General features: G+C 34.3%; 1 protein-coding gene across 1 annotated transcript in view; it reads left to right on the top strand.

Moving 5' to 3' along the window:
* The window catches only part of LRRIQ1 (leucine rich repeats and IQ motif containing 1), a 308,516-nt gene that overhangs the window by 155,865 nt on the left and 129,712 nt on the right, over nt 1–22,939 (top strand). The window contains exons 20-24 of the mRNA XM_069095103.1: nt 3,285–3,374; nt 4,058–4,179; nt 4,758–4,853; nt 5,204–5,286; nt 17,812–17,913. Of these exons, the coding sequence (XP_068951204.1) occupies nt 3,285–3,374; nt 4,058–4,179; nt 4,758–4,853; nt 5,204–5,286; nt 17,812–17,913 (493 nt within the window). The remainder of the gene's footprint in view (nt 1–3,284; nt 3,375–4,057; nt 4,180–4,757; nt 4,854–5,203; nt 5,287–17,811; nt 17,914–22,939) is intronic.

Here is a 22,939-nt window from a genome sequence, read left to right on the forward strand (position 1 = left end):
GCACGTCCATGGGGCATGGGAGATCTTTAAATCCCATAACCCTTACACTGTCTTCCTCCTGTTCCATGCTTTGCTCCTTTTTGTCCCCAAAATAGGAGTCTAATGTTGGAATCTTCTGTTTGTTTTGCTTCCTTTGTCTGGTCATGTCGCCCCTCAATCACTTGACCCCTGAGCTTTTTGCCACAGTAGGACTCTGCCATCAGACAGGGGAGTTTTCATCCCAAACGCTGAGGTTTTCTCAGCTGCCAGAGGTATTAGTTGGGTGCCCTCTCTGAGGCCTCCACAAACTCTGGCAAGCTGATAACACACCCCAGGACCTCCACCCTAGACTGCAATCCAGATCCAAGCAGGTTAAAGCAAGAGTGATTACCCCTCAGACTGGTCGCTTGGTCTCTCTACACTCTGCAGGCCAGGAGCTGAAGCTGTAAAATGGCGCTGGCATGGAGTCTTAGCGGCTTCTTGCCCTTGGGGCAACAGCTGACACACTCCCACCTACTGGGTCCCAAAGTCCAGACTTCACTGATCTCTCACTTTGTCCTTTGCATCTATGTGTTGATGAATGTGGAGACAGCCACTGCTGGTGATCTGGAGTCCCTCCAGCGGCAGCGGCTGGTCAGGCCCACCCTGGGGCTAAAACCTCAGGCTCACATGGGCCTGATCTTGGCTCCCAGAGTGCTGCGCTGGACACTTGCTGCCTGCCTGCCGGGCTATCCTCAGTGGGAGGTTAACTTCTCTGTGTCATTTTGTGGGTTCTGCAGCTCCAAAGTTTTTTTTAGAGTCCCCTTTTACATGAATTGGGGAAGGTGGAAGCTGGAGCCCAGCTGAAGTCCTGCTTCTACTCTACCATCTTGACTCCATCACCATGAATTGGGTTTCTTGATTAAGTCTTGAATTCTGATTTGAATGAAGTCTTCATTTGATACCAGCCCTCATAAAGCCCTTCCAAAAAGTAGACCCTAATTTGGGAAGCTAACAATGTTACCAGGGCCATCACTTGGTTGTAACAAATGAGGCTAATCAACTTGAGTCTGAACTTTGGAAACCTAGGAAGCATCAAAGGAAACACTATCAGATAGGGGTCACAGAGTTGCCTTTGACAGCTAGTGCTAAAAAACCAAACCAAACCCCAGAAAACAAAAATCTAATGTGCTTATACACATACAGAATTTGTTTGGGTCTTCATGTCTAATAGCCATATTTTCTTCTATCCTTCCAAAACCATCCTTCAAATTGTATGGTTGTGTGTGTGTGTGTGTGTGTGTGTGTGTGTGTGTGTGTGAGAGAGAGAGAGAGAGAGAGAGAGAGAGAGAGAGAAAGCGAGAGAGAGAGAGAGAGAGAGAGAGAGAGATCTCACCACCTTTGCCCCTTTAAGGCTGTTGTTGATAATTATTTAACTAGGTTTTACCTGTAGATAAATGTTAAGGGAGGAAGCTGAGGAGGGACTATATGGTATAAGAGATTTGCCCTTGGCTTAGATGCTCTCTAGGGATGATCTTAGATTTCACTCTATTTGTCAAAGACTTAAGAAGGAATTTAATATCTTGTTCTCAGTTTTCTATTGTAAATATTAAAGTTTCTAGTGATTAAAAAAATCTCACACCAGGTAATATTTGTGGCTCAGGTATACAAGATAAATAACCATTAACCATAGTATAAAAGAAATGAAACTATCTGTATGATTCTTGTTTGAGGACCATCCTACTAGACGGTGGAGTGATTGACTATCAGCTGATAATTTTCTGCTTACAGAAAAATATGAAGGAGTTATATTCTAAATTGGTAGAGGTAGTTCTTACACTTACAAAATAATACAACCTTTAAGTACTGAATTATGTTCATTTTAGATCTCTATGCATTGTTATTAAAGCATAATTTTTCAAAAATGATGACTGTGTTTCCTTTATTACCATCCTGGTAAAGGAATAATTTATACTGTCAAGTTGGGAATTGTAGATTTCCCAATGTAAGAAATAAGTGTAAAATCCCAAAGAAATGTTTTGATAATATATCACCCTTATTCATTTCAGTGGCTGTTGAGCAAAAAGATACTTTGTTTGAATTTGGTTGTGTGCCGTATAATAATTATGAAGTATTATTTTAGGGCATAAGCCAATGTGATTTTATGAACCATTGAATTTTGTCTACAATGTCCTTATGGTAAGGAGTCAAGTACATCATGGGTGTTGTCAAATATCTTCTAGGAACACAAGTAAAAGAAAGTTATTTTGTTACCAGGGTGTTAATTCTCTCCCTGATATCAATATTAGAAAAGGGCTTTCTTGAATCATATGATCACAAAAAATATTAGAAACATATAAATGAAAAAAATTAAGAATTGTTAAGTTTAATTACACTGTTAAGTATACAGACCAGTTTTGTAATTAAAAAAGAGCATTTGATCAGTATTCAGAGTAATTCCTTATAAGTGAAATGTGATTCTATTATCAACTTTCCTTAAAGAATCATGTAATCCCTATCATATATCAGTTAAAGTATATACTGTCATATTAGACAGTCCAAGCAATAAATAGTCTCAGTAATTCTATACTAAATTATCCAGTGCTTAGGATAACCATCTATCTCAGGTTCTGCTTAAGACAGAATATATCCTAGACATATCTCATAAATGGGAGAAAGATGTTTTTAAATTATAGGGGGAAGGGATTTTGGAAGAAGGGCACAGGATCAAGATTAACACAAAGGACAAAGTAGATAGAGGCCTGGATAATAGGAATCATGTTACTAGTGATGTTTTACTCATCACCACATAATACATTCTTTCATGTTTCCTGAGAAGCTATGGTGAAAAACTGAAAAATGGATAAGAACACCTTTTTTCTCAGACCTACCTGAAAAATGAATACACATTTTTTTCCTCTCAGTTCTAAGAAAAAAAATATGTCAGCTAACATAGACCAATTATACAAGTTAGGTGAGAATGTATGATCATTTGGATATATTTGTTCTATGTATCAATTTGTGAATAATGATTACATGTTATTTCCAGTGCTTTTTGGAATTATACCTGTCAAGTAGGTGAAGACACTGAGCAGGGTTTATCAGATTGCAATTTTTAAAAAAGTTACATTCAATAATCCATTATGTCACAACATCTCAAAATTGCACAGGACAAAAGTTTCCTACAAGGAAAAATCTCTGATGTATTATGTGAAAACTTTTGCAACATTTACAGCATATAAGACAGTTTAAAAGAGAATTTGTAAAAGTTATCTAGATGAAACTGATTTTATCAGTGTACTTTGGGACATTTCTTATTCACACAGGCTGCATTAGAGAAAGAATGGTTCTCTTTGGATTCCACCAACTTCCCTTCCAAAACACAGGCTGTCCCAAATGAGCTGCACCAGCCAAAGGTAACATGTCATGGAAATTTCTTAGTCCTAGATCTTTGTTCATTTCTTAAGGTTATGCTACACTTGGGTGATTAATACTGCAATTTATTGACTTGAAAAACACAATTACTTTTAGAAGCCTCTGACTTCCTCTTCATCCCCAGATGCAATTTTTCATGAGGCTTTTTCTTTCATATACTTCATTTTTTTTCTTTATTTTGGAATACTTTCAACACTTTGCTTCACAGTAGCAAAAAAAAAAAAGATGATGGTCTTCAGCTGCATGTTTGGCAATGGGCTAAGAATCACTAGTTGATACAGTACATTAAAAATATAAAAGTCTGCATTAAGATGGCAATGGCTGAAACTTCTCAGAGGTCAATGAACTGTAATATCCATTATGTATTTGATAAACTTTGAAGTTTTAGCTCTCTGAGGGGTTTTTTTGTGCTTCTTTGTAATTATTCATTTTACTATATGCAAACCATTCCAAAATACATACTACTCCCCATAAGAACAAAGGACATTTATGCATACATTTCATAAATTTTCATTTTTTGAACATTTTTGTCTTTATAATGAAGTATAAGTTACAAATATTTACTTGTATTTTCTGTAGCTTTAAGGCAAACAATGTATAGCAATAAAAATGTTCAAAATTCAAATGAAAGTAATGCAGTATTTACATTCTCCTTTCTGATAAGAATTCAGGATATTTGTCCTCTGATGACACCTCACTTAATTTACCATATCAACCAGATCAAGCTTGGCAGTGTAGTGAGAGAGAAAACCCATTCTCTCCTGAAGACTCTCTGTTTACTGACAGGTAAGTTAAATCAATATATTTGCATATGTGGGGAAGTAACTCTTCACTTAAATAAATGAATAAATAACATTCTTTGAAGCACTAGTTATAATTTAGCAAAGAGTAAGGGTAGAGTTCTTTATTTTTATTATATATATATATTTATAATAAAAGTAATTAATTTATTGAAGTTTAGGGTTTTTTAAGGATAATTTTGTAGGGATTTTTTTTGTTATGCAAACTATAAAAGTTAGTAATATTTTTAAAATCAATAAAGTTCCACAGCTAGGATTCTAATAAAATTATTTTCAGCTGGGAAACACTTAAATATAGCTCCCTAGGTATAGATAAGGATTAAAGGAGAATTTCTTTCCATGCTGCATTCCTCTGCAGAAAGGGATTGAAATATGCTTCAAGTAATTGAAATGTAAACATTTTAAATTGATGGCAGGCTTTTATTACTTTCTAAGATAAAGGCTTCTTCTGTTATTCAAAATAGATTTTATTTCCGTGTTTTACAGAGCATAAACAGTTTGCAGTTTAACAAAGAATGCAATCATACTTTAACTCAGTTGTCACTAGTTCTCTTCTGTTGGCAGATCAGAAAGTCCAAAGCTGTCCTCTTCATCTGATTTCAAGAGCTATATGAAAATGTCCCTAAGATCTAAAAAAGAAGAAAAAATTTCAGAGGAATGGTATGTTTTCTATATATTCTCTCTGTCTGCATTATGTTATAAATTAAAAGACCAAGATAATTTTTTAAATGATGTTTTTTTCTAATTCAGTATTGATTTTGACTAGTCTATTTGACATGCTAGACTGATTAAACCATAATTCTATGAATATTTTAATATTTTCCATTAATTAAAAATCTCATAATAGAATAATTTAACTGAGATACAATAATTCTGTCACTATGTGTACCCATATACATGTGTGTGTATATATATATAATACACAGACACACATATGTGTGTGTGCACATACATAATACCTAATGTCTGTTGAATTGTTGTTTTTACCTATTTTACTATTACATTTTTAGGGGCTTTAAGGATATTTCTACTGCTCAGTTGATGCTAAAGAGAGCCCAGAAAATGAAATCTAAGAAAACAAGGCATAAACTAGGTGGGTGAACAATACAAATGTATTTTGAACATCTGTCTTTATCTAGTATAGATTTCCTATTTAAACCTTTATAAGGAATATCTGCAAATATTTTTTCCTAAAACATCCTCATTTTAAATAAAGATAGAAATGAAAGGTCAGAAATGATTATGCACACACAAGTTAATGACTCTAACGAATACAAAATAGATCAATAAATTAATATTATTTTGAAATGCTTGGTTATATAGCCCTAAATACAATATTCTCTGAAATATGAATATTCTAAGTTGTACAAAGATGAGTGTTTTTGTTACCATATTTTTGTTTACCTCTGTATTTTTGATGTTTTTTATTTGTTGATTTCTGAAATTGTCGAGCTGAGAATTTAAGTGATAATATGTCTCCAAGTGGTTTTATTTCTTTTAACTTTGCTGATTCCTTCCTTATAAAACCTTCATGGTGTACAATCAGTCATTACGTTTTTTAGACTCCTGTTTATCTTGCAGGCTATTTATATAAGTTTCTAAGTTTCATGAATGGTAGTTTTAGAGATTTCATGATTGACACCTGTAGTGTGAGTATAATAGATGGCTTCCAAGTCCCAGCACGTGGTTTTGTAGAGCTTGGAAAGTATCCAAATGCTTCATTCTTTCTGTCCCGCTTGCCTGACCTGACTACTCTATGTTGCCAGCTTTCCTTCACTGGACACCTCTTATCATGTCAATGGATTTATTAAATGTTCTCAACTATTTTACAGATGTCATTGGTGGCAAGTGCAGGTTCCTATAAATTTTGATGTCTCTCTTTTTTTTTTTCATAGTTTGTCTTAAAGAAGACTTTTCCAAAAGGTGAATAACAATGTTGTTTGCTGTTGGCATTTGCCATTAGTCATGTAAAGTTTGTGATCAAAATGTGTATGAGAGAGCTACTGAAATATAGAGATTGACATTTTTAGACTTCCATCAACTTCATAGTCAAAAGAAAAAAGTTAGAGTAGTACACTTGTCTATGAGTAAGAATCACAAAAATGGCTATAATTCTAGTGAGCCAGTGAGTTGAAGTAGCCCAAGCAGTCATTTTATTTTTTTTTTGACTCTTTCCATAATGTCTCTGGCATTTTATGTAATTATGACCATTAGTAGATTGATTATCACTTTCTCAGTTTCAAAGATACAACAAAGTATTAATTTTCCTATATATGTAAACTATACTGTTAAGGTCATCTTTGGGCAATTACAATGTTTTCCATTATTTTACACATTTAAAATATTTGTGTCTGTAACATTTTAGGAAATCATTTTACTAACAAATACACATGACTTTCATCACATTTGAAGCACCTACCTTCTCATTTGAGCTATGAGTGTCATTATATCACCAAGAGCTCTGTCACCTAAATGTGATCAGGCAGAATGGAAGTAAAGACAGCACAGGCTCTGTGTCCCGTACAGAGAATATTAATATCTAAAAAATGCCTTTTGATTTCTTGATAGATTACTCTCAGTAGCAGCAGCATTGGTATAATTTTGATCATTAAAAAAATATACATTAAATACCATCTCTGAGAGAGGCAGAAGGCTCCGTAACATTCCTGCAAATTCCATGAGGAGTCTGTGTACCTCATTCATACATAAGCTGACAAATTTTTACTGCACAGCTCTTTTAAGCAAGACATAAAAACATTAAGCCTAGTGCTCTTGTGAACTGAAACCTAAAAATTAAAAAATGGTAAAGCCACAAGGTTCTTTAAAGGTCATTTGATCTAAACCTGTTGTTTTACAAATGAGAAAACAGTTTCAGAAGGTGCTGAAGGTCATAACATCAATCAGAGTCAAAAATATGACTTAAACCCAGTTTTTTTCCTTTCTATTATACTGTCTTTAGATGTGATATAAGAAAGCCTCAAATTGCACAAGAATGAGGATGTTGACTACCAGGCTATTTGCTCCATCATATTTGCTATTTCAATCAAACATATATGAGGTCAGGCATTAGATTTTTCTTGTTTAAAGTTATAGCAGTTTATGTCAATAATTTTTTGTCATATGAATTTTACGGGATTCTTTGACTGTGCATGTGTACATTGTAAGTTAATTCTTTTTGTAAATTTATAAATCATTATAGTTAGTTCTACTTATACATACAGCAAAGCATACACTCATACACAAAAGCTCTCATTGTAGGTTTGCAGAGACCAAAAAAATTATCAAATAACAACAACAAAAAAACCTATAATGACCAGTCACAAGGGGGCATAGTAGGGTAACAGATAAATGCCCCAGATTTTTAAGATATAATTTCAATTTAAACATTATAACTTAATGTATGTACATATTTATGCAGATATGTTTAATGACAGTGATTCCTAAAGCTTGACTTGTTCAGCATAAAGTCTTTTTAAGTGGCATTTTTATATTTAAAGTCATAATTTATTTTAAGATACTTTCTGTGAAACCTGGTGTGGATTTGTTTCTTTGTTAGGTTATAGTTGTATATTTCTCATTTACAGAATTTCCCCCTGAATTAATCTAAACTCAGCTGTCAAATGAAAATTTGAAGTGGGAAAATGTTCACATGTGCAACCATCTTTAACAGTGCTGCTCCTCAAGCCTTAACAGACATGAATTTGATTGTTTTATGACCTTGTAATGATAAGAATAAAACAAAAAAGGGAAATTTTTACAAATTCACTCATTAATAATGTAGTTTTTCCTAAATGAATATGTTGCTTATAGGTAGATGGCTTTCTATTTTTTAAGACACTGTCTATAGATTGATAGTTTCAAGAAAGCCAGTTTAACTTTCTGGTCCTCAATTTCCTCATCTGCAAATTGAGTGTTGAACTCTCAGGCATCTTATAGCTCTAAAATTTTTTGATTCTATGAAATATGGTGAAGAGAGCAACTCTGCCTTGTAAGAATCACTACCTAAAACCTCATTTAAGAGTAAAAACCAAATTATTTTCCAAATTTAGCTTAAATTATATTTCAAAGAAATTACAGCAATTTGCAAACATAATGCTTAATTATTGGTTATATGTATGGTATGAATGTCTTATTTTTTTCACCTGAATTGGAACTCTTCGGGACACCAGAGGGCAGCATAATCCATGGGAGTCTCAGCTTGACTTTTGTCTTTTCATCCTTAAAGGTTAGAGACTAGAAACATTCATTCAGATAGGGTCAGACTATGTCCTAAAAACAGAGTTTTGTGTCATCAAGGAGATGGAATGTTGATTGAATCGATTATGGAAATTAAAATACAAAATTCCACCATGAAAACTTGTAATTCATTTTAAAGCAAGAGGCCTATGCTTCCTATCTCTATTTTCTAGTTTTGTTTATCGATTTTTGTTAGGGAATTTGCTTCAAGGTGAGATAAAGAAGAGTATATGAAGGAGGAGCCAATTAATTTAACACCACTGGAAAAAATGATATAAATCAATGGGGTGGCACTGGCAAAGGAGGAAGATATGATAGATTATCATCAAATAGCAGAACTGTGGTTTAGGGTTGGCAGTTATTTGAGTGGAATTCAGTTTGGATAACATTGAAGGAGGTGATGTCATTTTATAAAGATGAATGATGAGATGGAACAGGAGAATTTAGCAGGTAACTAATTGATGATTGTATCTTTATGTGAATTCATAGTATTGGTTAGCAAGTATTTCCTTTTTAAATTTTTCTTTATATGATACATTTAACAGATTAACCAACCTAATCATTTAAATATACAAAAAAAGGACTGTATATGAAACTGAACTTCAGTTATAAAAGTTTTTTTCTGTGTATGTTAAATGTAATATAATCATAAAAGAATCATATTTTTTAAATGTTCACTGACAACTTTCTTCTTCCTCTTTTTATATCACTACTCACAGCCCCCCAATACAAGCCCTCCCTTATAATCAAATATTTATAATTATCAAAAACAAAATTCATATCTTTTCTGTGTCTGAAAAAATGTCTCTCATTTTGCACCTCCAGTCCATCACCTCTTGGCCATGAGGAAGTACAATCTATTATCAGTCTTTAAAATTAAGTATTATTTTTAAAATGAAGATGAACATGAACCATTAGTAACTAGACTCAGTTCAGCAGTAACCTTTTTTAGTGTCCTGTGTATAGAAGCAGAGGAAGGATTGGTTTGTTTGTTTGATGATTCAGTTTGGAGTTTAACAGTTAATATTTAGTGAGTAGAAAGAAGAGGGAAGCATAGGGCCTATGATGTTATCAAAAAGGGAAACCCACTAACATTAACTGGAAGGCAAGGGTGAGAGGTTTAGTTGGCTAATGATTTATTTTTAAAAAGTAGTTATGGTTTATTATATAGGAAGGTAGTGCAAAAAATGATAAAGTAGTTCCATCAATTGTGAAAAAAGGAAAATTTGGATGATTATATATGTTCTTATATGGAACATTCTCTAGTAAAATAAAGTCCATGATAGAATATTTATGCAAGATAGCTGAGGTGAGAGGACTTACTGAAATGATAAAGGTGAACAAATAAAATACAAATATGGTGATGGAGTTGTTCAGATCTAAGAGGCTAACAATAGAAAACTAGAATGTCAGGAAGGCCCACTAGGAATTAACAGTCTACAAAGGCAGAGGTTTGAGGGGGAGAATACTTTTCCTGAGAAGTGAATGGGAGATGACTGAAAAAAGCCTAGTGAGCATCTCTAGTCCTGATCAAGTAATTCAAAGATGTATCTTGTTCATCAGAGATCAGTGAGGATCATTAATTTATTTAGCTGCAGGAGGCAGCAAGACATAATGTAAAAAGCAATGTATTTGGAAACAAGATTGGATACCTGGCACATAGTAGCCACTTAATAAATGTTTATTGGGGGTCAGCTAGGTGGTGCAGTGAGTAAAGCACTGGCCCCAGAGTGAGGAGGACCCAAGTTCTGGCCTCAGACACTTGACACCCACCCACACACACACACACACACACACACACACACACACACACACACAAAACTAGCCGTGTAACCTTGGGCAAGTTACTTAACCCCAATTGCCCTCCAAAAAGGCAAAAATAAATAAATAAATGTTTATTGGATAAGATTGGTTAGTTGTAACTCTATTACCCATCAGCCATGTGAATTTTGATGAACCACAACTTCTTTAAACTCAGTGGCAATTAGAGGAAATAATAATAATTACACTTAGGAGACTGCGAGGTGGCTCAGTGGAGATAGACAGAGCAAGTCAGGAAGACCTGATTTCAATCTGACCTCAGATGCTTAGTAGTCACTTAACCTCTGTTTTTCTTAATATCCCTGAGAAGAAAATGGAGAATCACTCCAGTATCTTTGCCAAGAAAACTCCATGGACTTCAGGGTCCACAGTATCACAGAGAGTTGGATATAAATGAACATCTGAATAGCAACTTGTGGAGTGATTGTAAGGTCAACATTAGATAATGTGCTTAAAGATTCATTTTTATACCTAAAAGTTCTGTGTATAAGTTGTTACTATCGTTATTATTAATTTACTACTAATAAAAAAGTATACTTAATACTCTATAGACTTTGGAAGAAAGTTGAGGAAGAGAAGACAAGGGAGCAAGAGAATAACTAGAATGGTAGGTCAAGAGGCAATGACCACTAATAGAAGCAAGTGCCATAAAAGTCACTAAGTTCCCATGTAATATCAAGGGATGGCTTTGTAGTTCTTGGAACAGACTGTGCTCTCCAAAAAATTTTTTTTCAAAGGTATGAATAAACTCATCAGGGGTGGTTAGGTAGCACAGTGAGTAAGTGCGGGCCCCAGAGTCAGGAGGACCTGAGTTCAGTTCAGGCCTCAGACACTTAACACCCACACAAAAAATCTAGCCGTGTAACCTTGGGCAATTTACTTAACCCCAATTGCCCTCCAAAAGGCAAAAAAAAAATAAATACTTGGGGCGGCCAGGTGGCTCATTGAGCAAGACCAACTGGCCCCAGAGTTGGGATAACCTGGGATTGAGTCCGGGCTCAGATACTTACCACCACACCCAGAAATAACTGGCCGTGTAACCTTGAGCAAGTTACTTAACCCCAATTGCTTAAAAAAAAACAACTCATCGATCAGGTAACATTAAATAACTTTTTTATCATTTAATGAAAAGACAATAATCTGGCTTTTGTCATTTAATAGAAAGATATAGCCTGGAACATAGTCAGTCTGTTCATTTTCAATGGTGCTTATTGCTGTACAACTCTTGCTGAATGCACATTGATAGAAAGGGCTCTGAATTTGTAGTCAAAAGACATGGGTGCAAATTCTGACTCTATGACCTGTGAACAAGTCAATTAACTCAGACACTTAACTTCAGCCCTTTGACTGAATCCAAACTTTACAGAACAAATTCCCTTAATAAAAGAATTCATTATGTAAAACTTGGATTTAGTCAAAAGACCACACCCAAGAACCTAGAAGGTCATTCTGTGGTTCCCCACCCCTGGTCTAAGTGATTCCCAAAGGCCTCTTCCAACTCTTAATCTTATATCCTTTAATTCTATGTATCCATGGATATCAGAGAATCAGTGACAATAGAATACAGGATTTTATATATCCATAGATACCAGTGATAATAGAATGTACAAGTGAACTAAAGTAAAGGATAAGGAAACTCCAAAAGAGGAAAACAAAAAGCCTTTCGAATAAAGAAAAATACTACTGACATAGGAACTTTTAAAAAAAACTTGTTACAAATAGGAGAGTTTAAAGGGGGAAAGGCGTTCATTTGCCAAAACTCATGGAAAGCCATTAGTTTATATAACTGAGCTACATATAATAACAGCATGAAATAGTGGACAGAGTCAACATTGGAGTCTAGAAGAGCTGCATTCACCATCTGCCAGGGACATGTACTAGCTGTAGGACTACAGGCAAATCACTTAATCTCTTTTAGGCCTCCAGACAACTCTCTAGGGCTAGAGGTGCCAAAGAACGTGTAGGCTGCAGTTGGAGTTTCCTCCTTGCAATCCCTTCCCATTCTTGCTTCAAGCTATGTCTACAGGCTTATTGAACATCTCTCCCAAATTATAGGCCAGCAAGAGTGACCAACTTGCTGTTTCATGTATCCAATGTTCCATCTCTCATCTCTGTGCTTTCATGTGGCTGGGGAATCCCTAAGACCCTCCCAGGAGGTCCTCACATTCAAAACTGTTTTCATAATAATAATGAGACATTTTAATTTGTAATGTGGTTTATACTAATTGATATAACACACATAAACAGAAATTCTTTGGAGTGGGATCAGGGCGTCTTCAGTTCTTAAGAGTATAAAGGAGACCTGAGGCAAGAGTTTAAAAACCTCTGGTCTGGCCCCTCTTCTGCCACCTACTTGTCCTGTTTTCAATTCAATTTCCCAAGCATATTTTGAATTCCTGCTAGTTGTCAGGCACTGTGCTTGGAACCGGGAATGCAAAGACAAAAATGGACAGTCCTGCCCTCAAGGAGCTTACATTCTATTTGGAGAAAGCAATATAGTCACACCTAAGGAGATATAAAATAAATCAGACTGATGGAGCACTATTAATAAAGGGCATTAGGAAAAACTCCTCCTAGGTGATGGCCCTTCAACTGTTCCCTGAAGGGGATTAATAATTTCATGAGGGTAAGAATAGAATATGTACATTTAAGCTGTTATTAATACTTGGCTCTGCTATGCTGAAAATACCTCATATTTATATAATGCCTTGAAGCTTGTAAGATACTTAACATTGGATATCAGAACCACAGGACTACTCAGAAAAATAGTTCCCTATTCCATTATCCGACTGAGGATATCCAGCATTAGGGAGGTGAAGGGACTTGCTCAGGAACACAGAGTAAACATGTGAGTCATGATTCAAACTCCAGTTTTCCTGGCTCTTCAGTCCAGTGCTGTATGCACTGGGTCACCTGGTTGATGTGAAAAAGAGCAAGAGAATTCTAGGCATAGGGAAGAGCCTATAATCACACAGAAGAGCCTCACATCAAGATGTGAGATAAAGTATTCTATATGGAAAACATCTAGTCAACCAGTTGGGCTAGACAATATGGTGCATGAGGTGGAGTAGGAAGGTGCAGTCATCTTGGAAAGACAAGGAGCTAGACTGCTCTAAAGGGCTCTGAATGCCAAATAAAGAAGTTTGTACATTTCACCAAATTGTAGACCTGGTTTCAGATCTCAGCTTTTCTACTTGTACTGATCTGTGATGGTGAGAAAATAACTTTGTCTCCCTAGGTCTTAGTGTCCTGATCTGTCAAATGAAAGGGTCGAACTATCATATTTCTGAGATTCCCATCTTATTTTAGATCTATGCTCTTACTTCCCTAGGCCTCAGTTTCTAAAAAAATAAGAAGTTGAACTAAATCATCTCTAAAGGTATTTTGCAGCTCTAAAATTCCATGAATAAACTTATTTCATTTTATAATGAAAATTAGTGGGCAGCTAGAACTCATTATATGAAAATTCAAATTTTGTAAACTAGTTTCCCAGAAGAGGCAATATGGTACAATGGAAAGAGCAATGGATTTGGAATTAGAAGACCCAGGTTCAAATCCCACTTCTGCTACTTATTATATGTGTGACCTTGGGGTAATTATGTCACTTTCCTGGTCCTCATAACTTCTCTGAAGAATGAGGGGGTACAACTTAGGGGCCTCTGAAATCCCATCTAGCTCAAAAGCTTTAATTCTGTGATCTGCTTTGTGAAAGAGGATGCATTTGCAACTGATCTAGAACCCCCACTATGAATTTCCTTCAAGATGCAATGGTAAATAAAGTTTAATTAAAAAAGTTGGAATAATGATGATAAAAAAACACCCCAAATGTAAATACCTAGGTTTTCTAAGGTTCAGTTTTGTTTCTCTCTGAAAATAACTTAGAATGAACATTTTCTAATTTATCTCACCTCTTTCCTCAAAAACAACAAAATTCTATTATTTTTCTAACATATTAGTAAATGTTGAAAAATTGAATATTTTTTGTACATTTTTCTACCTTTCACAGATTTTTCTACAAAATTAGTAACTGTTTTGTAAAGTGACAATAATTGATAAAGAATATCCATCATGGTTGTACCCTTTATGAGAATGTTTTCAAGTTTTCTGATTTCACAGTTAAAAAGAGCATCATTTCCTTGGAGATGTCTCTCTCCTTAAAGGGTAGATTTCAGGTTTGGAAACTCCCAGTGAAATTACTTTTTTTTTTTTTTGCCTTTTGGAGGGCAATTGGGGTTAAGTAACTCGCCCAAGGTTACACTGCTAGTTTGTGTGTGTGTGTGTGTGTGTGTGTGTGTGTGTGTGTGTGTGTGTTAAGTGTCTGAGTCAGGAACCAAACTCAGGTCCTCCTGACTCCAGGGCTGGCGCTTTACTCACTGAGCCACCTAGCCTCCCCCAATGAACTTTCAGTGGAAAACTCTATTGCCTTAAATTTATAAATGTCTGTTGATTATTTTGCAATAGTATAGATCAACAAAATATGTTGTCATCTACTATAAAATTTTAGTAGAACATGTACAAATTAAGAAAAGGCTAGCTTATCTGATAATTTATATAACAGTAGAAGATATAATTCTAAGCATCAAAATTCTTACAAGAATCTTGCCTGGAGGAGGGGTAGGGTAAGTAAGGGACTGGGATACAAAATAAAAATACAAGAAACAAGAAGAGGATATAAATAAGTTAAATATATAATTAAGGTACAAACTTTATCTAAATTATGAGGAATGTGAAAAAGGTAGTTGAGGTTCTTTAAAAGATGTTTTAGAGATAAAGATTAAAAACTAATCTTTTAAGGGGGGTATAATAAAATTTATACAACTCTGGAGAGGGAGAAGGAGTAGGTGTTAATTAGTAGAATACATTTAGACTATTATTTTTATCTTCTTGTCTTTCATATGCTTAACCCTTTTCATTGTTTAAGCTTTCAATAAATTGAGATGATGTGTGGTCAGAGACTCCTAGTCATAAAATATTAGCATAGAAAGGGATACAGAAACCATTCCAAAGTAGATGAATGAAATATATTAGATAGATGCCATATCTTTCTAATACATACTTAAATTTTCTTCATTTTCACCGAGGCATCAGAAGTTTTAAAAATGGAAACATATGCAATAATAAAGGGGAATCTTATCATTAAAGGGAAGAATGATGTCTATATGATTTACCATTGATATTTTAAAATATTGATGACTGCTGTTTATAATCAGAAATGAAAAGTATGCCTCCTCATTTTAATAAATGGGAAAACAAGATTAGGAAGATGAAATGACTTTCCAAATTCACATAGAAAGTTAGGGGCAAAGTCAAGACTTGAAGGCAAGTTTGCTTGACCCCTAATCACCTTCTTTTCCACTTTGAGAAGAACCAAAAGCATGTCCTCTAGAACATTCTGCTGCTTATTTTCTCAGAAAATCAAATGAAAATTTACATGGCAGGTTCCTGTTAACAAGAATTATGGACTGTCTTTCACATGTAAAATAACATTGAGGAATTGCTCTTCCCTGACCATGTGACATACTTTTGAGTATGTTAGCACTTTTCTATTTATATTAATTAGGAGTCAATTATGCTTTTTTTTGGGGGGGGGAATGGGGAGGGACATAACAATGAGATAACACTTTAACATATTTCTGATTAGTCATAGTAAATGTCCAAGAAGCATGATCTTCCACATTGTCTGGGGTGCCCTCAGTTTGTTAAAGCAAATGCCAAAAAAAAAAATTGGTGACCAAGATTTTTCTTGATCTCAAGAAATGTCATCTTTCTGTTGTATGAAAATTTACCTTCCTTCCTAAGGATAAACTGCCATTTAAAGATTAGTTGAAATCAGGATTTGGAGAATTATCAGATTACTACATGCTACCTAACTCTTAAATTTATACATAATAACGAAACAACTATTTGTTTTTGTCAATAGTTTTGAGTCAATTGTTTTGAGTCAAATAACTGATCAATTAAATATTTTAAAATTTAGGAGTCTATTTTGTTTTTGTTTTTGCTAGCTGTTAGATTGAATCATCACTTAGTCAATTCAGTAGGCCCATCCACACTGTACACTGCTTGTTTTCATATCCATTGTCAGAATGCCAAAAAAACCAGACATATCTTTGAATTGACTATGAGCTGGAAAACTACAAAGCATCAGGTTTGTCAAATAGCTCTTTAAAATGTTTTTGATTTCAAATCTTAAAAATGAACAAAGCAAAAAAAAAACCCTTTTAACTCAACACATTACCAATTCCCACTTTTTTAAATACCATAATTGTAAGCACTTATTATAGTTATTAAACAAATAGAATTTGTTATATTTTGTTTTCAAATGTTTCAGTACAGTTCCTACCTAGAGTTAATCATTTCTCACTTCTTAGCCAGAAGTGCAAATAAAATCAAAAACAAAACAAAACAAAAACAACCATTTGTACCCTAACATATCACATTGATAAGCAATCTGCTTGGCATCACAAATACTTTTCTTCTTTAACATATTCTGTAGCATCTCACTATCCTCATTATTCTTTTATAAGCTCGATTCATTGTCCCAAAACACCTCAACTGAATCAAATTTCCCCAGTATTAGATTCTATATCACCAATTAAGAAATCATGACAATGATTCTTGGAAATGGAACATTTTCCTCTATCCCTGTTTCTCTTTCTTTATTGTCAACTTTGACTTTATTTTATATACAACTAATTGATATAGACTGTCAATGGGATGCAGAATGACAGTGGCATGTCAGTTTTAACCTACTAACATCTTCAAGAACAAAAAAAAATCCTATTCACTTCATTCCAATTTCAGCCTCATTTAATTGCTCCCTCCACCTTTTTCTCTTTTTTCTCCCATTTCCCATATCTTACTCCATTGCTTTTCTCAATGGAAGATTTGGGTTTAAATCTGGTTCTGCTATTGACTAGCTATATGTCCTTGGGCAAATCACATCCTTTCAGGACTTTTATCTTCTCATCTTTAAAATTAGAGATTTGGCCTTCATGATCTCCATAGTTGCTTCCAGCTCCAAATTCTGTGATCTAATTCCCATGTTTCCATTCTTGATAGCCATAGGATGCATCAAGTAGTAGATACAAACAAAGGGATACAGGAGCCATTCTAAAGTAGATTAATGAATTATATAGTAGATAGATATTATATCTAACACATCTTTAAATTTTCTTCTATTTCACCAAGGCATCAGAACTTTTAAAAATGGAGACATATACAATAATAAAGGGGAATCTTAGTACTAAAGGGAAGAATAATAACCTACAAATAAGAATAATATAATCATATTAGTAGTTGATTTACCATGTATATTTTAAAATATTGACGACTGATGTTTGTTATCAGAAATGGAAGGTATATTGCAAAAGTAAATCTGTATGGTTTGCTTCATTCTCTGATGTACATAATTTAGAAGTAAAAAAAAAAATCATTATTTTGTTCTTGTCAATGACAGGGAAAGGGTTCAGACTTTTTAAAATGACTTAATCAAGAAGAGCTATTTCAGGGAATGATTGAGCCAGAAATGACCTTTGATTTTTAACTTCTTTTTGTCTAGATCCTGCTCTGCGCCTGGCATTGTTCAGAAATAATGGAAATAAACAACCCCCTGTGAAGCCAGCAAAGAAAGCACACCATACCAGACAAGGGTATTTTGAAGGTAAGGGTCAATCACAGCTATCAGTTAAGTTACAAACATAACAATTAAAAATGGCTTTAAAATATATAAAAATTCTCAGTGAAGTATTGAAATGTATACAATTAAGAAATAGTACAGTACTCAAACTTTATTTGAATAAAAGTCAAATATAATACTCAGCAAAAAATTAAAAAAACAAGTGAATTATCATATCAGAAGTTTATCTTGCACTTGTACTAGAGTTATGTGAACTTAAATTTTTAGTGGCATATATATGTTTGCATATATATACATATATGTATATATAGATATATATTATATATAATATGTATATGAAAACTTTATCCTCACATTGTATAAAGATAATTTTATTTCTTCTCTTTTTTGCCTATTTTGGTGGGACTGGCTGGCTAAAAGCTAAAATGAATATACGATATGTTCTATATAGATTTAATTAAGTTCTATGAACTTTCCATTGAGGGTTGAAATCCTTCAATGTATTCAAGAATATGCTCTCCACTTTTGCTAGAAAAATCCCACCCCACCCCTCTTTGCTTCATTTAATATCACTTCTCTCCCGTAGTCATTGTGAAGATCAAATGAGATATTTGTAAAATGCTCAGCACAGAGCCTGGCACATAGTAGACACTAGATAAACACTAGTGTTTATTATTTTTTATAAAATACACATTAAAGTGTTCAGAGACTCAGAGAATGCTGATTTTACTATTTGAAAAACAAAGGAATCGCTGGTATTCAACTAAAATGCTACAAAGTATAACTAAAACAATGAAATAAATACTTCACAACTATCCCTAAGAAGATCTACCTTTTTATAGTATTACCTAATTCTTTCTTAGAGGAGTGATGAACCAGAGAAATCAGAGTACTGTGAAATGTTTAGAACTTTAAGTTCAGTTTTTTGAATTATAGATGAACTGTTAATAAACATTTGAATTTATTTTCTAAACATTTGTTATTCAAAAAATTGAGGTATTGTGCAAATATTTCTTGTGTATTCATTTTTTCATGTTATTTTTTTTAAAAAGGTACTGCTAATCATACAACTCTAGCCACAGGAACACTTAGTTACTATCAAAGGGGTCAAAGATGCTAAATGTGAATTTTAAAAATTTTATTACTGTGTGAGTGGTATTTTTAAGTGAGCTCTTTTAAGAACATTTTCAATAAAAATAAGGTTTGTAATTTTAAGCAAATCTAATCGCCCTGCTGTATTCTCAATGCTGTAGTTTTAGTTCTTTAAATGGGGGAAAGAACGGAAATTCTAACTAAAATCAATAGCAACTCCACAGATGTTACCTGTTAAATAGGAGGATTGTTACTTTGGAAAGGGGATGCCCTAGGAAGAGAGACAATTAGAGCTTTCTTGCCCCTTTAAACTGGAACATGTCTCAGTAGTAGATAGAAGAAAACCTTTCCAATACAAGAAATTTTTTTTGATTACTTCCAAGGGACATACAGATTTGTTGCAAATTAGAATAGTAGACAAATACATATATGTGTAGTCTTTGGTGTATGTATATGGAAAAATACACACATGTATATGTATATGTGTATGTATATGTGTATGTGTATATATATGGTAGGATTAGCCAAAATAAACTGGATAAGGTGACCCATATATGTATGGAAAATTTTCATGCATGCTTCATCATATAAGGCAACATATTTGTACTTGTATTCTTTCCCCATGTGAAATGTGTTTGGTTTACTTTTTCTTTTCAACCTCAAGTGCATCTGACATTTCATTAATTTCACAGAGCAGCTTTTATGTACTTACCAAATTTTCAAGAGACTAGCAGGCATTTGAAAAAAAAAAGAATTGGAAGGAAAGAGCTTTGCAAAAACAGTTGTATTTGGAGGTTTGCTTTTTTTTGGGATTGGAAAAATGCAAATTAAATTAACAATTGGACATACTTCCTGAAGAAGTGAGAAAAGTCTGATTTAAGGTAACACTTGCAACATCCATTTAACCATATATCCACTGGGGATGGTAGTCTGTGGAACAGTATGTGGAACAATATCTAGGCGCAATGGGAAACCAAGAATGGTTTGGCAGCACTAACTTATAATTTCCTTGGTTTTATTTAAATTAAACCATAGTATAATTTGAATGCTGTCTTCCATAATTTCCATTTGTTTAAGATAGTTCTGTGTGAAAATTAAAAAAAAAAACTTCCAATCTCATTTTAAATTTTACTTTCTTGAATCTGTGATTTTTAAAACACTATGATACCTCCTAGGACTTGAATGCAGTGATAGTTATTTAAGCAATGTTTTACTAATTTTCCCTTATGTTCCCTTAGATAAAGATAGTTAAAAGATAATCCCTTTTTTCTCTCTGTGGGTCTATGAAAAAGAAATTTCCTTATTTTGAGGAATAAATGATCACTGTATCAATTAGTTTATCTTCAATTATAGAGTATGTTGATAAAAGTTGTTGAAAAAGCAAATCTTTACTTTTCCCAGCTGAGTGCTGTAAGAATGAATAATTATCCCTTTCTTATGTTCTATATTCTGTAAAGCAGCCTGCTACTAAGAGAACATTGTTATTCTTCCACTCTCCCCTCTTCATGAAGTATTGATAAATGAAAGAGCTACTCCAGATGTAGGACACATGGTGTAGTACCAAAGCTGATGAATTAAGATTTTGGTACTTCATTAGTGTAATCATGCACCATTTGTCAAGGTCTGGCAGACAGGGCCTGGCTGCCAGGTGTAGACCTTTGACCAGAAGAAAGCTAAGTAACCTGCTGACCTACACCTGCCTCCCAGGGTAGACTTATGCTTGTGCCAAACTTTTGGCAAGCTCTTCCCATAAAAAGGGGCAGAGAGAACAAGGTCCTTAATGGTTCAACATTAGGTTTTCCATTTTATCCCATGGTACTTCTTTTCTTGACCCAAGTCTTGTCCCAACTTTTGCTTTCACCTTTAGATTATTTCTCTTATTTAGTTAGTTCACTAGGCAGCTAGTAGGTTGTGCAGTGGAGCTGAGCCTAGAGTCAGGAAGCCCTAAGTTTAATGTTGACCTCGGACACTGTATGATCTTGGGCATGTCACTTAACCTCTGTTTTCCTTGTTCTCCTCAACTGTAAAATGGGGATAATAATAGCATCTACCTGTCAGACTTGTTGTGAGGATCAAATGAGATAATATTTGTAAATTGCCTCGTATAGTGCCTGGCACATAATAGGTCTTACAGAAATGCTAGCTAATCATAATAATAAGTATTATTAGTAGTATTATTATTTACTGGTTCTAATTTTTGGCTGTCTTCTGAGCATGCTTGCTCCTTATGTTACTCTTGCTCTTAGTTACCCAAGTTTAAGTTCTGAATGCCAACTGTTAGTCTTAGATCTTTATATCTTTCTTGACCCCTAAATCACAATTTTCCATCACAGGTTTGCTTTCCTGTTTCTAGTCCCCAGCACAGATTTAATGTCATTCCTTAGTGCTAATTATTAACATAAAAGTTACAATGTTTTAAGTATGGACTAATTTTCTCTTTTTTAAAAAAAGGAATTTATATATGTCTGTATGCATACACACACACACACAATACTATAAGCCTATGTAAAGGGGGCAACTGAACAATACTGAGATAGATGCCTCTAGCCTGGAAGGAACCTCATCATACTTTGTGGTTGTCTTCTCTAAGAAGGCCAATTTGTAGTGACAGAAAACCTCCTCTGATTTTAGTCATCTCTGATTGTGAGACCCAGAACCCCAGACTGGGAATGTTCTTCCTTAGAAACCTTAGAAATGTGTTGGATCACCCATGCTTTGAAGTGTGGGGAAGGGAAGAGAAACAGAAGATGCAGCCAGGGTCCTGAGGCCTTGGCTCAGGCTTATCTAGACAACAATGTGTATGCTGCCATATGTTAGCAGCATCCATGGCTGCAGGGCATGGAGAAAAGTCACTCTCTCCCACTCCTCACAGGAAGTCCCAGAGAAAAAGTTCCATTCCATACATTCTGGAGATGGGAATAAGAGAGCATTCATGAGGATCGCCTCAACTTTTAGAAATTTCTGCCTAGCTCAGTAGTCAATAAGGGAAAGCTTTGTCATATCAGAGCATAAAGTTTTAGGGCACTTGGCCAGAGGTTGTGTGACCCCAGGTCCTTTGGATCAGTTTACCTAAATTACACATTCAACAACTATAGTTAAGGGTAGATTATAAAAGCATGTCAGTTTTTCCGAGTGCTATATGTGATAACAGAGGAAGTAAATAATATTAGATTTCAATTGATATATAGCTTCTTAAACCTTTATTCCGCAAAATGAAGAAGCAACTATGGGTAGGGCCAACTACTCCCCCAGGTGTTTTTAAGAAAAAAATGAAAATTTACTCTTTGTGTCTCTTGTACTCCTTAATTTTGGCTCAATATTTGGCTTTAATAATCCTCTTTGAACCTCTTGAATGCAGTTTTATGACACATATTAGAAACTAAACTTGGCATTCATTTTGAACCTCTCAATTGAGGACACCCTCTCTACTGATACAGATTTATACCTTCTCTGCAACTTAAAGTGTTAAAGAGTTTCCTGATGCCATAAACATGCTTAACTACCTATATGGGAAACATTGTGCCAGTTGTCGAAAGGGCTAAGAATGAGGTAGCCTTCTAAGAATTCTTATTTAGTTATTTGGTGCATTTATAGGGGACATTTTCAAGTCAAAGAGCTCTGTTCTCAAGGAAGTGATAACTGTAACTATGCTATGGTGCTTAATAAATGCTTGTAGACTGATTCATCATTTTAAAGTCTTGTATCTGTAAAAGGAAATCCATTGAGGATAAAAGCATTTGGTTATATCAGTAAAAGGTGAAAAAATCTTCATAATATTCTCTGATATCACTTCATTTATTTGCTGAAGTTAAAAAAGAAACTGAAAATATTAGTAATACTTCCATGCACCCTTGTCATGTGCTATGCCTGTAAATTGCTTAACCAAGCCATATCCATTCTGACTCAGCGATACTCTGGTACATCTAAGGTTAAAGACAATGTTTTATAGTAGAAAGAG

This window comes from Petaurus breviceps, unplaced genomic scaffold (genome assembly GCF_028583685.1).
Source record: "Petaurus breviceps papuanus isolate PSGF00001 unplaced genomic scaffold, PetGlider_PUasm1.0 225, whole genome shotgun sequence".
Lineage (NCBI taxonomy): Eukaryota > Metazoa > Chordata > Mammalia > Diprotodontia > Petauridae > Petaurus > Petaurus breviceps.